The sequence below is a fragment of the Symphalangus syndactylus genome, chromosome 3 (genome assembly GCF_028878055.3).
Source record: "Symphalangus syndactylus isolate Jambi chromosome 3, NHGRI_mSymSyn1-v2.1_pri, whole genome shotgun sequence".
NCBI lineage: Eukaryota > Metazoa > Chordata > Mammalia > Primates > Hylobatidae > Symphalangus > Symphalangus syndactylus.
Genome location: NC_072425.2, coordinates 47,223,557 through 47,239,567, shown reverse-complemented (window position 1 = coordinate 47,239,567; position 16,011 = coordinate 47,223,557). Strand labels below are relative to the sequence as shown.

At 37.3% G+C, this 16,011-nt stretch overlaps 2 protein-coding genes across 8 annotated transcripts in view; one reads left to right on the top strand and one right to left on the bottom strand.

Moving 5' to 3' along the window:
* Nucleotides 1–16,011, top strand: part of NCBP1 (nuclear cap binding protein subunit 1) — a 38,943-nt gene that overhangs the window by 15,544 nt on the left and 7,388 nt on the right. For all 6 annotated transcript variants that reach the window (XM_055271748.2, XM_063636183.1, XM_055271749.1 and 3 more), the window contains 11 exons: nucleotides 1,937–2,034; nucleotides 2,745–2,808; nucleotides 5,237–5,347; nucleotides 6,313–6,377; nucleotides 7,131–7,193; nucleotides 7,440–7,514; nucleotides 10,045–10,148; nucleotides 12,350–12,472; nucleotides 13,467–13,569; nucleotides 14,374–14,467; nucleotides 15,734–15,837. In XM_055271748.2, coding sequence (XP_055127723.1) covers nucleotides 1,937–2,034; nucleotides 2,745–2,808; nucleotides 5,237–5,347; nucleotides 6,313–6,377; nucleotides 7,131–7,193; nucleotides 7,440–7,514; nucleotides 10,045–10,148; nucleotides 12,350–12,472; nucleotides 13,467–13,569; nucleotides 14,374–14,467; nucleotides 15,734–15,837 — 1,004 coding nt within the window. The remainder of the gene's footprint in view (nucleotides 1–1,936; nucleotides 2,035–2,744; nucleotides 2,809–5,236; nucleotides 5,348–6,312; nucleotides 6,378–7,130; nucleotides 7,194–7,439; nucleotides 7,515–10,044; nucleotides 10,149–12,349; nucleotides 12,473–13,466; nucleotides 13,570–14,373; nucleotides 14,468–15,733; nucleotides 15,838–16,011) is intronic.
* The window catches only part of XPA (XPA, DNA damage recognition and repair factor), a 47,029-nt gene continuing 36,840 nt past the window's right edge, over nucleotides 5,823–16,011 (bottom strand). The window contains exon 7 of one of the 2 annotated variants that reach the window (XM_055271756.2): nucleotides 5,823–6,167. In XM_055271756.2, coding sequence (XP_055127731.1) covers nucleotides 6,107–6,167 — 61 coding nt within the window. In that variant the 3' untranslated portion in view covers nucleotides 5,823–6,106. Of the gene's footprint in view, nucleotides 6,168–10,887; nucleotides 10,922–16,011 lie in introns of those variants that run through there. The other variant, XM_055271758.2, reaches the window with a different exon arrangement.

The window sequence follows — 16,011 nt, the reverse complement described above, 5'->3', positions numbered from 1 at the left end:
TTCATTTCCTGAAGATAATAATAATAGTATATATCTCATAATAGTAGTATATATATCATGTTATGAGGATTAAATTATTAACATGTAAAATGCATAGAACAAGAACAGTGTCTGTCACATGATGAATGCTCAGTCATTCTGGCAATTTTTCTTTTTTTTTTTTCTTTTCGAAATGGGGTCTCACTTTGTTGCCCAGGCTGGAGGTGAGATCTAAGCTCACTGCAACCTCCGCCTCCTGTGCTCAAGTGATCCTTCCACTTCAGCCTCCTGAGTAGCTGTGACCACAGGCATGCATCCCCTAGCCTGGCAAATTTTTTGTAGAGTTGAGATTTCGCCATGTTGCCCTGGCTGGTCTCGAACTCCTGGGCTCAAGCAATTCATCCACCTCGTTTTCCCAAAGTGCTGGGCTTACAGGCATGAGCCACTGCACCTGTCCATAATTATACTTAATAAGGTTATTTCTCAATAAAAGTACCTAGTTTTAGATATGGTCCCTCTCTAGGCAACACAGCCTGTCTTGTGATGATTCATATTGTATGATTATTTGAAAACAAATGTTAGAAGTATTTTTAATTAAAAAATTCCAAAGATTAGTCTAAGCTGACTTTATCATTTTTAATATACATATTCTTTATTTCAAAGTCAAGTTTCCTGGCAGCCATTGTACTGTTATAATTGTATATTGTACAATTAAGAAAATTTGTAATTTTCATTGTGGGTACTATCCTGTGTATTGTAAGATGCTCAGTGGTGTCCCTGACCTCTACCCTCTAAATGTCAATAGCACTCTCCCTGCCTCAGTTTTGACAACCAAAAATATCTCCGGAGAGTGCAATATGTCCCCTCAAGGGCAAAATTGCCCCCAGTTGAAAACTATTGCCATAAGAATTAATATTACCACCTAAGTCAAATTTGAGTTTCTTCTATTGTCTCTTTTCTGTCGTGTGGTAAAGTGCTTATGACCAGTAGGAATTTAGTATATACGTAATCTGTTTTGGAATGAAAATTTGTCAGATAATCAGTGACATATACAACATTATCAGCTTGCTGCCATCTTTGCTATATTCCATATGTAACCAAATACTTTAGTCAAAATTATGTAATGATCTACTTAGATGTATCTAACTGAAAATCTGGTTTACATTTAAGACTGCTAATGTTTGTGGTCAGATTTTTTTTTGTGTGCAAGGGAAACTAGAATGGGACCTCAAAATGTGTTTCTCCTGTATTTATATTTAATTGGTGTCACCTCTGTAAGGTGCATATCCATCCCTTGCTAGAAGAGTATAAATATATAAAATACTTATTACTCTCAAAACGAACAGGATTTTGTTTCTGTTCTGGCCTTTTACAAGTTGTTTATTAAAAAGCATTAGAAATTGTAAAAAAAAAGATTAGAATCATCCAGAAGTCATTATTAAAGGTCTGTTTTGTGTTTTTCGAACCTGTTTGCTGTGAATACACTTAAGAATGAAATAATGCCATGTAGGGAATATGTTTTGAGCTTAGACAATATATTATGGGCATCTTTCAATTCATGCATGACTTTTTATGGTTATGTGGTGTTTGAATAGAATTTTCTCTCTGCATAGTTATTAATGGAAATAATTCACTCTCTTGGTTTAAAAAATAAACCCTGTAAGACTTGTATTATCCAGAATTATTTAGTTTCATATAATAATTGGTGTGTAAAGTAGGCAGTGGTTGTATGGTTAGGTATGAGATGCAGTAGAAAAAACACTACAGCTGATACTCTGGGGTGTAAGTGAACATGACAATGGAATTTCCTGAAATATAGAGCTTTAACACCTCAGAACTTTTATCCCCATCACCCAGTTTAGTGCCTGGAACATAATAGTCGCTCAAATATTTGTTGAATAAGTCAAAGAAATATGTCTTCTAGGCCTGTAGTGTACACATTTGGTTTTCTTTCCAGGGTCCTGTCATGCCAGGGAGTCATTCAGTGGAAAGATTTGTAATAGAAGAGAATCTTCACTGCATCATTAAGTCCCACTGGAAGGAAAGGAAGACTTGGTAAGATTCTTTTCGTGGTACTTTTAGAAGGGAGAGAAAGCAGCAATTTTGATGATTCAGTAAGAGCAAAATATATGTTGAGAGTATAAGAAAATTGTATCCTCCTGACTCCCTGTCTTGCTAAAATCAGTTTCTAAAAACACTTGCTTTACTTTCTCAAGGCTCTTCACCCTTGTATAGTACTTTTCAAGGTGCTTTATAGTAATAAGCATATGATGCCAGTGTGTTTGGTGTGGATATTTAGCATATGCTATGGAGAGCTTGAATGGCAAGTTATTTTGGGTTTGGATACCAATGGTTTTGCCCTGTTTTCTAGCATTTAGACACCCAAGCTTTGAAATTTTTTTTTTTTAATAAAATTTTCTTAAACTTTGGAAAGTTTTGTTTAGATTTTAAGGTGGAAATGAATATAGTATTATGAGAGTGATCTACTCTATTAAAACTTCTGTAAGTTAGTACATCTGAATATGCTTCCTTAGTATTATTACCTAGACTCCTTTTGATCTTTCAAGAAATTTTGGATGCAGTAAAGATTTTCCTTGTGGTAGACAGAATAATTTATGCCATAGTTAAATGAAGTAACTGAAATCTAGGACATTTCAAAAAAGATTTTTCTTTGCTTATATCTAAACACATTGCTTTTGAAACTGCTTATTTGACTTTTCTTGTGTCTTCGTATACTTATTAAACTTAAATTACACTTTTTATAGTGCTGCACAGTTAGTGAGCTATCCAGGGAAGAACAAGATCCCCTTGAACTACCACATAGTTGAGGTATGAATTCCATGTGGAGCGTGTTTCTGAGTTTCAGAATCTTTCTGTTGGCTTTAAAGTATAATCTACTCTTGGCTTATTTATTTATTGCTACTTGTCCAGCATTCAAAATTAACAGAGAAGCGAGGAAATTGCTGTCAGTTTTGGTGCTCTATTAGCCATGTTAGTAAAGAGAAAAAAGGAGATTGAAACCAGTAGCCAAATGGAATTTTGAGTTGCCTATAAGTTATTTATATAGTATGTCTTCATTCATGGATAGTTGTTGTGGATAATGTAAGTTACCTCTAGCTCTGTCAATACATTGTCCACTTAACAAACGTATAAGTGATTTAAATACTTTAAAATACCATTTTAGACAGATAACGTATCTTTAATTGTGTTTATCTGGCCTCTCAGTACTAGCATAAACTTAGTGTATTATTTACTGTAACACAAAGTGTAGATGAATCATCATTTATTCTTAGAAATCTAAAGAGCCAAGCAGTTTAGAAATAGAGTAGCAACACTTTTGACTTCATATTAACTGGTACAAAAGGTTGATGTTAGTATACAGTTGAATACATTATAGAGATTTATATCAAAAAACAGTGTTCACTTGACACGTGAGTCAAACTGTTAACTGCATTTTTTTTTTTCCAGATGGAATCTTGCTCTGTCGCCCAGGCCGGAGGGCAGTGGCATGATCTTGGCTCACTGCAGCCTCCGCCCCCGGGGTTCAAGCGATTCTTCTGCCTCAGCTTCCTGAGTAGCTGGGACTACAGGCGCACACCACCACGCCCGGCTAATTTTTGTATTTTTAGTAGAGACAGGGTTTCACCATATTGGCCAGGCTGGTCTTGAACTCCTGACCTCGTGATCTGCCTGCCTTGGGCTCCCAAGTTGCTGGGATTACAGGCATGAGCCACTGTGCCCAGCCCACTGCATTATTTCTTTATATTAAAGTATTCATGGGCCAGGCTCAGTGGCTCATACCTATAATTCCAGCAATTTGGGGGGCTCAGGCAGGCTGATAGCTTGAGCTCAGGAGTTCGAGACCAGCCTGGGCAACATGGCAAAATCCTGTCTCCACTAAAAATAAAAAAAAAAGTGAAAAGAAAGAGCCAGCCATGGTGGCATGCACCTGTGGTCCCTGCTACTTAGGGGTGGGAGGATCACTTGAGCCTAGGAGGTCAAGGCTGCAGTGAGCCGAAATTGTGCCTCTGCACTCCAGCCTGGGTGACAGAGTGAGACTCCGTCTCAAAATAAATAAATAGTATTCATGAAAGAGACAGCATAGATAGGATGTATTAAGAGTCGTATCCTCTACTGACTGAGCTAGCTGGGCCTGATAGGATGTATTAAGATTCACATTTTATTAATATTGCACTTTTGTGCTTTTTTAAAAAAAGTACTGTGTATTTCCTATCTTTACAAAACTTGAATATACTTAATGCTGTGAACTTGGCTCAATGTCATGTCTGAAATGCAAAATGTCATTTTTAAATCTGCAGAATGTATAGAAATTCATCAGACCGAAGTGTAGAAGTGTGAGAGATAGGTAAGAGTAAAGGATGCAGACTAGGGCTTTAGAATTCTAGGCAGGTGGTCCACCAATTATACAGAGAGAGTGGGAAGGAAGTTTCTGAATAAGACGCATGGCAAAGAAGTCTTGGACTGCCGGAAAGATCTGGGTATCTATTTCAAGTGACAGTGTGGAATGACTTGATTTTCTTGTTTCCTGACCCCAGAGTCTAAAAGAATTCTTTTTTTTTTTTTTTTTTTTTTTTTTTGAGATGGAGTCTTGCTCTGTCGTCTAGGCTGGAGTGCAGTGACACGCCCTCAGCCCAGTGCAACCTCCACCTCCTGGGTTCAAGCAGTTCTTCTGCCTCAGCCTCTCAAGTTGCTGGGACTATAGGTGTCCACCACCACACCCGGCTAATTTTTGTATTTTTTGTAGAGACAGGGTTTCACCGTGTTGGCCAGGCTGGTCTTGAACTCCTGACCTCAAGTAATCTGCCTGCCTCAGCCTCCCAAAGTGCTGGGATTACAGGCGTGAGCCACTGCGCCCAGCCTAAGAGTTCTTGTTACTTATAGGAATGAAACTGTCATGGATCTTTTGAGCCCCTCAAAAAGCTGTACATCCTGGCTCAGCTGTGGTGCTTTCAAAGTTGGAATTTAATTGCGTAGTTCTCTGGAAGGAGTGTAGATCAAATAAGCATTAGTGTTGTGTGTTTTTATTTGATCGAATTACAGAGAGAAGAAATTTTCATTACAGTTTTCAGTTTTAGATTTTTGTGTTTGAAAGAGCATAATTTTAAATATTAAAAAGTAATTCCATTTGCATTATGAATGCATGGAGTTAGAGCTCAGATTTAGAATGTTAAGGTCTTTCTAATAGAAGTGCAAAGGTAGCAATTGGATTGAATTATGACTCATGATTCTTTTGTAGGTGATCTTTGCAGAGCTGTTTCAACTTCCAGCACCCCCTCACATTGATGTGATGTACACAACACTCCTCATTGAACTGTGCAAACTTCAGCCTGGCTCTCTACCCCAAGTTGTATCCTTTCCTTTGTTTTTAAACTTAATCTCTTTGGCCTGGTCTTAAAAGATTATTAAATATTTCTGCTTGTGGGTTTAAATTTTGTAGGTAAAAAATGTGGCTTTTGAAGTGTGTTGTGTGTGTGTATTACATATATGTACTTGTATGTCTATTAATACATATGTACCTATACATATGTAGATACATGCTTCACTATTTGGGTCAGGAAGTTCAAAAATAGACAAAAATGAAATTTGTTGCCTAGATTGACTTTTCCTCTCACAATAGGTTTCTCTGAAGGATGTGATGCTTGCTGTTTGATACAGCATTTTACCCACAGTAGAACTTCTTTCAGAGTTGGAATTAATCTTCCCAAATCCTGCCACTGCTTTATTAGCTAAGTTTCTATGACATTCTAAACCCTTTGTTGTCATTCAGCAATGTTCACAAGGAGTTGATTCCATCTCAGAAAACCACTTTCTTTGCTCATACATAGAAAGCATCTTCTTATTTTTTAAAGTTTTATTATGGGATTGCAGCAATTAATAATAACGGAAAAGCTTGTTTTATTGTAAAAATTACCAGTATGTGACACAGAGACATGAAACAAGCAGATGCCATTGGGAAAATGGTGCCAGTAGACTTGCTCGTTGCAGGGTTGCCACAAACCTTCAGTTAAAAAAAAAAAAAAAAAGGCAATTTCTGCTAAGCACAATGAAACAGTGTATGCCTGTGCATATGGAGGAGCATGGGGAAATTTGGGAGGTGATGAAAATATTATCTTGATTTCACGAGTGTATGCAGGTTAAATTCATTATACATCACTGATATTTCAAAGCTGTAAGAAAAAACAAGATTGTGTGAAAAGATGTTCAGCATTATTAATCATTATAAAGACTTGAAATGTTTTATTTCTATTCTTGTCTATTACAACTTATTTGGGATAAAAGTGGAGAACAGTTTTCCTTATCCTAAATTCACAGCTTGCACAGGCAACTGAAATGCTATACATGCGTTTGGACACAATGAACACTACCTGTGTAGACAGGTACAGTAATCGCTTTACTGCTGAGCTAACAGCTTTTACTTCCTGTACTTCATAAAGGAATTTGATAAAGACATTTTTAAGAATTTCCATGTTTAGTTTTTTTCTTGCCTCCCAAAATAACCTTTGTCTAATAACCAGACTCATACTTAATGTAACATTACGTTTTTTGATGTCCATGCTATGATTTTCTTTAATTTCATTCTCTAGTCAAGTATCAAAGACTATACTTTGGCTCTGCCATTTATGAAATGTTTTATCTGCAATTTCTTTTTTTTATTTGAGACAGAGTCTTGCTCTGTCACCCAGACTGGAGTGCAGTGGGATGAGCATAGCTCATTATAACCTTGAACTTGTGGGCTCAAGCAATCCTCCTGCCTTAGTCTCCATCCTGAGTAGCTGGGATTACAGGCATGAGCCACTGCACCTGGCCTGCAGTTTCATCTTTTTTTTTTTTTTTCTTGCTTCAGTTTCATCATCTTTTATATGGGGAAAATAATATGTACCTTGGAAGTTGTGAGAATTAAATAATAAACATGTTAGGTGCCCACACAAAACAGGTACTAGAATTGTATCTGCCATTGACCTAAAAAGGATAAAGAGAGTTGGCAGAAGATACAGCTGCATGTAGGGGAATATGCTTTTCATTAACTCTGTAAAATCGGGTTTTATCTGTTTGAAGGCTTATATAAGTTACTGTTCTAAATCCCAGCCATTTTTCCTTTTTCTTTGCCTACCTCCCCCTTCTCTACATAGGTTTATTAATTGGTTTTCTCATCATCTAAGTAACTTCCAGTTCCGTTGGAGCTGGGAAGATTGGTAAGTGATGGTGTGTTTTATCCTTTCCTGTAGTCAAAAAACTACTAATGTTTACTACTAATGTTTAAAAGGGTCTAAAATATTTAATTTCTTGGAAACTATTTGTAGTTAAGTACAAATAGTTACAAGTGCAATTATAACTTAACAAAACTTGTAAGTTGTTATAAGTTAACAGATAATTATAGTACAAATGGGTGTAAGTGCAGATTCTATGTAAGCATTGATAAAACTACCTTTCCTCCTTAGGTCAGATTGTCTTAGTCAAGATCCTGAAAGTCCCAAACCAAAGTTTGTAAGAGAAGTTCTAGAAAAATGTATGAGGTAAGTTTTTTGTGTTTTCTCCTTTGTTTAGGTCTTTTAACTTCTTTGGGAGGATTTCTTTCTCTTCTCTGCACTTGTGATGTGTGTTCAGAATATTGGATTCAAAATCCACTTACTCATCTTCCATCCCATTTTTAATCAAGATTTAGGCTAAAAAAAATTAGGCAACCATGCCATATAGATTCCATGTGAATTTAAGCCAGTAAGTTCTGTTAAAGATGTTACAGGCCAGGCGCAGTGGCTCACGCCTATAATCCCAGCACTTTGGGAGGCCAAGGCGGGTGGATCACATGATGTCAGGAGTTCAGACTAGCATGGCCAACATGAGGAAACCCCATCTCTACTAAAAATACAAAAATTTGCGAGGGGTGTTGGCAAACTCCTGTAATCCCAGCCACTTGGGAGGCTGAGGCAGGAGAGTCGCTTGAGCCAAGATTGCGCCACTGCACTCCAATCTGGTCAACAGAGCGATACTCTTATCTCAAAAATAAAAATAAAAAAGATGTTATATATGAAATGAATTCAGATTTATAGAAAAGTTGGCACAACATTACAAAGAATTCTGTATCCTATTCACCTAGATTCCATAGCTATTAACATTTTATCATGTTTGCTCTCATGCTTACTCCCTTTTCGTCTCTCCCTAGAGACCCATTACATTGGTTTTCCTTTGAGAATAAGCTGCATACCCAGCTGATGTAATGGCCCATTATCCTTTAATGTTCCATTACATATCTTCCCAACACAAAACCACTCTCCTACCTAGCCAGCATACAACCTTTTAGATCAGAAAATTAGCTGTGGTACAATCCTACCACATAATTCACAGGTGCTACTGAAATTTTGCCAGCCGTCCCAACGTGTGTATTTCCTGTCTGGTCTGGAGTGTTTTTTTTTTTTTTTTTTTTTTTTTGAGATGGAGCCTCGCTCTGTCACCCAGGCTGGAGTGCAGTGGCACGATCTTGGCTCACTGCAAACGCCACATCCCGGGTTCACGCCATTCTCCTGCCTCAGCCTCCTGGTAGCTGGGACTACAGGTGCCCACCACCACACCTGGCTAATTTTTTGTAGTTTTAGTAGAGACGAGGTTTCACCATGTTAGCCGGGATGGTCTCGATCTCCTGACCTCGTGATCCTCCTGCGTTGGGCTCCCAAAGTGCTGGGATTATAAGCATGAGCCACCGTGCCCGGCCTGGTCTGGAATCTTATCCAGGTACATGTATAGTGTTGAGTTGTCATTCTCTTCGGATTCCTTCAGTCTTGAACACTTATTCTTTTTCTATCTTTGTGGTTTTACCAGTTTGAAAGAGTCTAGACCTTACTTGGATTGCTCTGATATTTCTCATGAGCAGACTGAGGTCTTAAATTGTTAATCCTCTTGATGTGTCACTTCTAGAGGCACATGATTCCCACCACTGGTGATGTTAATCTTGATCCACCTGGTCATGTCAATATCTGCCAGCTTTCTCTACCTTAACCTCACCGTTTTTCCCTTTAGTAGAATTGATTAGTATTTTGTGGGAGATATTCTGAAATTTTACTCTTACTCTGTTCTTTATCAGATCTCCATCCTGCTTTTAGCAGCTACCACTAAGATGGTTGCCAAGTGATGATTTTCTCATTCCATTATTTTTTCTACATTTATTAGTGGGCCTTCTGTAAGAGCTGTCCTTTCTCCTCCATTTATTTATTCCTTTATTTATATATCAGTAGGGACTAATTATATTTCATTTGATGGGTTATAAACTATGAGGATCATTTATTGTGATGCCCAAATTGTCCCTGATATGTACATGAGGAGCCCCGGTAAGCTCTCTATATTTTTTTTAATGTCCCCTGCCATTCATTGAGCATTTCCTTATTTTCTAGAACAACATGTTTAGGATCATCTTGCGTTTTCTTGCCCTATCGCTGGAATCATCTACTTATTCATGGAGCCCTAGTTTCTAGTAAAGGAGTAATGGAATATGGTATTTAGGAGCCAAGATCTGGGCACTTGATACGCTCATTGCCATTGGGGTGTCACTGGTTCTAAGCCTCTTGGTGGACACACATCCATCCATTCATAACTATTTTTATAATGTCCACCTGTGTGTATATATGCCTCCAATTCCAACTCAATAGCTTATTTCTACACTTCTTCTCTACCATGATTTGTAAATACCTTCTCAGGCAGTAAGAAACTTGGTTCCCATTACCCTCAATATTTATTTATTTGATACAATATAGCCAGTTTCCAAAGCGTGCAGACTGTAATCTCCACCATGCCCCATCATCACCCCACATACTTGGCCACCAAGCTCATGAGCTCACTCACTCACACCTCAGTGCAAGCCAGTAAGTTCTGCAGTATGCCTGAGATTTGTTGTGCTGGCTTAGACAAAAACTCAAAGGATTTTTTTTCCCTTTCACTTCTTGGTTGTCAGCTGAGTTCAAGTTGTTGGAGATCGTGACTTTCCAGGTAAGTTGGGTGTTACCAAAGAATGGGACTGATAAAAGATATTTTCTGAGGCTGTTATTTGTATTGTAGGTTGTCTTACCATCAGCGTATATTAGATATTGTTCCTCCTACCTTCTCAGCTCTATGTCCTGCAAACCCAACCTGCATTTACAAGTATGGAGATGAAAGTAGCAGTAAGTAATGAAACAAATCCCTCTGTCTTTAAAAGGTACCAGTTCAAGTATATCTGAAGTTAGTTGTTTAAAGTGGAGAAACTGAACTTTTTCTTTTCTTGGGGTTTATATTTCCTGTATTTGAAAGGTGGTGTATCATTAGCCACTGTTTTATTTGCCCTGTCATCATTTTGAGGATTTGGTTGTGATAAAATTAATTACTACTGGCTTATCATTTTTTCACTTTTGAATGTGTTAAGTATAGCAAGATGAATTTACAGTTAGAACTTACTAAACTGAAAATGTGTATTTGTCATGGTGATGGAGATTACTTGAATTCATTATCTTGTTCAGGTGTGGTATTGAGAACATAGATGCACATATTCTGTGGCAGTATGCCTTTAAAAGTAAATTCTTAATTATGATTTTCTTACCTTTTGGTCACATAATCTCTGAAATTGCACCATAAATGAGGGAGTGTAATTTGATGTGCCATTTTGCCCTTTGCATAGTATTTACACTTAATGAAGGTAAAGTATTATACATTGTTGATCACTGGTAGAGTTAGGTGTGGAGTTTTTCCAACTTGTTCTTTGCAGATTACACTTAACACAGCCCCTCCATGATCCTTCCATATTGTGTTGTGTAGAGGTTCTTCGTATCTCACAACTTTCTGCTGTTCCTTGCTTTTCATACTGTGTGCCTGTTTCTCCACCTCTGTCTCTGACTGTACCTGTTTTCCTTGAAATAAACTGTGTTGGTCCTGGTACATTTCCTATTTCATTATGTCAACTCTGAAAAATAGATATGATTATCAAAACTACAATGAGGAAATGACTTCCAAGAGGTCAAGCTAGAATGAGATTGCTTTTGAGTGGTGGAGCCCAAATTCAGGCGTAGGTGCACTAACTGAGTGGCCATGCTGTTAGCCACTGTGCTTTTTGGCAGATCAAAGGTTCATGCAGCACTTAGAAGTGCCGGGTTTTGAGTTTTGTCTTGTACTCGTCCCGAGAAGGTATAGTCTTTGCTATCAGAAAGCTCAGACTTTTGTTGAAGATTAAGCTTTCTTTTATCCCCATAGGAATAACTCAGCCTAGCATTCAAGGCCTTCATAACCATTGTTCCTACTTTGTTATTTTTCACTTCTCCCCACATGGACCTCAACTTCTGCCAGGTTCATGTACTTTTTTATTTTTTCCATAGTCCTTGTTCTTGGCTTTGCCATTACCCCAGTCTGGAAAGCCCTTTCTAGCTCCACTTCCTTTTCTCCTTCTAGATTCTAGCCCAAGCTTAATAGCTGTAAATATTTTTTAACCTTTAGCAAGCCAGTTTTGTATTGCTTCCTGGCTGTGTCTAATGTGAATATCTTGGTTCCCCAGCCTAGAATGTAGACTGGTGACAGGGGATTCTGTTTTTCTTCGCCTTCTTTCTTTTAGAGAAAAAGCTCACAGCAGGTGTAATATGACTGTCCTCACATGACTGTTGTAATTTACTTTATTCATTCCAGTAACTCATACTCTATGACAGGATTGCCTTTTTTGTTACCTCTTTGTCTACCTTACATTAAAAGCAGATTTCTTGTTGCTCTGGTGATGCCTTACAGTGTATATTAGCACAAATTTTTATAATAAGGACTCAACTGATACCAACCAATAGTAAATACAAGGAGTCCCATCACATGAGCATCTGACTTACGTAGATTCAAGCTTGTGGACTCAGCAAAAAAGAAAAGTACAAAAACAAAAACCTCTCTAAAGTTGGCAGCCATTACCTTGTTGAGACTCAGACTTCATTTCCACGGTCCCGAGGAAAGAAAGAGGAAGTGGGTGTTGGCAAAATGAAAGAGAAGTACGTTGGTTTTGGGATTTTGAGCCCAGGAGAGTTGAGGGCATTAAAAGACAGGTTAACTGTGTCCACTTTCCTCCTTACCATTCATCTTGAGGATGATCAGCACCTTGTACTCTAAATTTTACTTAGCTAAGTGTCCTTAATGAATTGTTGAAATGAGAATTGTCCCTTTTTAGGTGAAAAACCATTAACCTATTAGAAAAAGCTTTCACATATGGTATTTTTATACAGATTAAATATTGACCTTGAGATAAAGAGCATCCTATTTTGAAAGGAAGAATTAAAAAAAATTTTTTTCTCAGTTATTTAACTGTTCATTAGAATAGTCTTGAAACCTGATCTGTCATTCCCTTTACCCCCAATTCTGTGTTTAGATTCTCTTCCTGGACATTCTGTTGCCCTCTGTTTAGCTGTTGCCTTTAAAAGTAAGGCAACCAATGATGAAATCTTCAGCATTCTGAAAGATGTACCAAATCCTAACCAGGATGATGATGACGGTAAGTAGAATTCAGTATTTCTTAAGTGGAACTATGTATAGGCCAACTTAAAGCATAAACATAACTCTGGCAACATCATGCTCTTAAAGCAATATATCTGTATCTGTTTGACCTGTTCAGACTGTTGTTCTTAGCACCCCAGGTATTTTTCCCTTATATAAAAAGAGATCTTAACATTTCTGTGATATAGCTTAGTTAAGAATATAAACTTCATCGTAAATACAAAGTGAAATATGTTACCATTCAAGGATTTTTAACCCCTGCTTTCACCATAGAGAAGTTCCTGAATAGAAAGACTTGGTGTGTTATAAAGTTGGATGTTTTCTCCAAATTAAGCTATTAGAATAATAATGCTTAACATTTACTCAGTTATATACCATGTAATTCCAACCAGAATCCTAGGAGTTTTTCTGGGCAAGAGTGGGAAAATAGACAAAATAATTTATACAGTTGCCTGAATCAATAAATGGATATGCACATAGAAAAACTACTGAATCAAAATAAGATATTAGTGGCCTTTGGGTATTTATTACTGGGATTTTGTTTGGATATCTCTAGGAAACTTGTATTATGATATTAGAGAAAATAAGTTTAGAAAGCGTAAGCCAAAACGATGGCATTAAATTTAGATGTTGTCAGACATCTTAAGACATAAGTGTTAAGGGTTTGCTGGGTTTTGTTTTTTGTTTTTTGTGTTTTTTTGGTATTAATATAATAGAGACTATGAATAAGGAAACCTGTGTGGTTTTTTTTTTTTCAAGGAATGGATGATAGAATTAAGACAGTCACATAAAACTAAGAGTTAAAATTACAAGTGGTTTCATATTTTCAGTGTTTGAAATCAGTGACAGTCTTTTATTGTTTATTAGAACTAAAAAACATTACACAAATATCTGTGTATAGATGTGAGCAACCGTCTATTTAGCATTTGAGGTAAGGCACCAAGGAATTGCTGTACTTATATTTTTCTGTTTTACTATAAAATGTTTTTCAGATGAAGGATTCAGTTTTAACCCATTGAAAATAGAAGTCTTTGTACAGACTCTGCTACACTTGGCAGCCAAATCATTCAGCCACTCCTTCAGTGCTCTTGCAAAGTATGTATGAATACAGAACCTTTCTTGAGGGTTTGGAACTTTGCTTGGTGAACACCAGTGTTATGGTAATTTTTACCTAAGATTGTTGAATATGAAGATCTTAATAACGTATAATTGGATACAGTGGGTTTGGGTTTGTGGCAGCTAAAATCCATATCCTAAGGCTTCCGTCAGTCTGTACAGTTGGCATATGTACATGGTAAGTGCTTTTTTCATTTAGACATTTAAAGAAACTAGTGAAAAACCTAGATTTTTAGGACAGTCATACGCAGTTGGAAGTTCCCACGCTAAGTATCTTTCTAAAGCAATGTAAGAAGAAATTAGAATCAGCTACATTGTTGGGAGTCACCCAAAGGTTGGCATCTAAAGACAGATATTTTTAACTTGTCAGACAGCGTCCAAAGGAAGAAAGAGCACATAGATTTTCCTTCAGCCAAGCAGAGAAACTGGACATCTCACCCCATCTCTGTCTCCAAGGCTTTATATTACTTGCAGGTTTCCCACAGAAGATGCAGTTTGAATATTTCACCATGTTTGAAGACAGTTCCTTAGTCCTTACCTATTCTTGTAAACTGTAGCCCTGGGCTAACGGTAGTATATTGTAAATGTCTTGAGATTTTGTGACAGCTTCCTTAAAAACTATGAATCTGTAATCACACTTTTTGCATCCTTAATGGTTAATACTTAGTTATTTTGCATTTATATATTGCATTATAAATTGAGTAACGTTGAAAAGGCTTTGAAAACACTAAAATGTTTAATGAATAAGTACATATGGTATTTTTTTCCCACCATTATCAAAAGGTTTCATGAAGTCTTCAAAACCTTAGCTGAAAGTGATGAAGGAAAGTTACATGTGCTAAGAGTTATGTTCGAGGTCTGGAGGAACCATCCACAGGTAAAAATTATTTAATTAGACATGTTGAAGCTCTGATTGTATGGGTATAAAAATAAGGCCATTAATTGCCATTGTTTTGTTTGTAAAACATGAAATTTGACTCTGCCTAGATAATGGTTTTTAGATGTAATTCTTTCAGTGCTATGGGAGTAATGATGTTTGATTCATTCTTGAAAGAGCAATCATTATTATGATTTGGTTTTGAACTATAATATCTCAACATATTTTAAATGTTCAGCAAAAAGTTTATCTAGTCTATCCAGTTTCTAAATACAAGCTCCAGATTTCTCAAACCTTGATATATATTGTGTATGATAAAGAAACATTTAAATAAATTTCATAAAACAGTTGAGTTTGTAATGATAAAACATTGTTTTACATTTAACTTCTGGGGTTCTTCGAAATTATGTATTTTTTTGGATAGGTAAGTATCTGAAATTTAAATTTTTTTTTTGGAAACTGAGTCTTACTCTGTCACCCAGGCTGGAGTGCAGTGGCGCAGTCTTGGCTCACTGCAACCTCCGACTCCTGGGTTCAAGTGATTCCCCTGCCTCAGCCTCCTGAGTAGCTGGGATTACAGGCGTCCACCACCACACCTGGCTGATTTTTGTATTTTTAGTAGAGATGGGGTTTCACCATGTTGGCCAGGCTGGTCTTGAACTCCTGACCTCAGGTGATCTGCCCACCTCGGCCTCCCAAAGTGTGCTGGATTACAGGTGTGAGCCACCGCACCTGGCCAGTTTTTTCAAATTTTAACTGTTAACCATTCAGGGTTTTTGTTTAGTCAACCTGTTTCTTGTAGTGCTAGGGCAAAGCAAAGGGGAGAATAAATCTTAAGACCTAATGATCAGGCTAGGCGTGGTGGCTCTTATCTGAACTCCTGAAGCCAGGAGTTCAAGACCAGCCTAGGCAACACGGTGAAACCCCGTCTATACTAAAATTACAAAAATTAGCCGGGCATGGTGGTGCACACCTGTAATCTCAGCTGCTCAGGAGGTTGAGGCAGGAGAATTGCTTGAACCTAGGAGGTGGAGGTTAGAGTGAGCTGAGATCGTGCCACTCCACTCCCGCCTGGGTGACAGAGCAACTCTGTCTCAAAAAAAAAAAAGACCTAATGGTCAGATTGATCAATCAATTCCATAGCCACCAAAACTAAATTTTATAGCCCTCCTATTTTAATTTTATAGCAGCAGTGTGGTGGCACATACATATATGTGTGTATGTGTGTGTGTGTGATTTACTTGAATAATTCTTCTCTCATTGTAGATGATTGCTGTACTAGTGGATAAGATGATTCGTACACAAATAGTTGATTGTGCTGCAGTAGCAAATTGGATCTTCTCTTCAGAACTATCTCGTGACTTTACCAGGTAATATAAATTATTTTATGAAACTTGTGTTCCCTAAGAATTAATATATGTGTGGTCTCTTATACATAAGCTTCAAATTCTGGTCCAAACCAGGTTGATATTAATATACTAACGGTCCAATCTGGTAGGATTGGACGTGGCAAAAATTCCTAGACAGTGGAAACATACACAGCC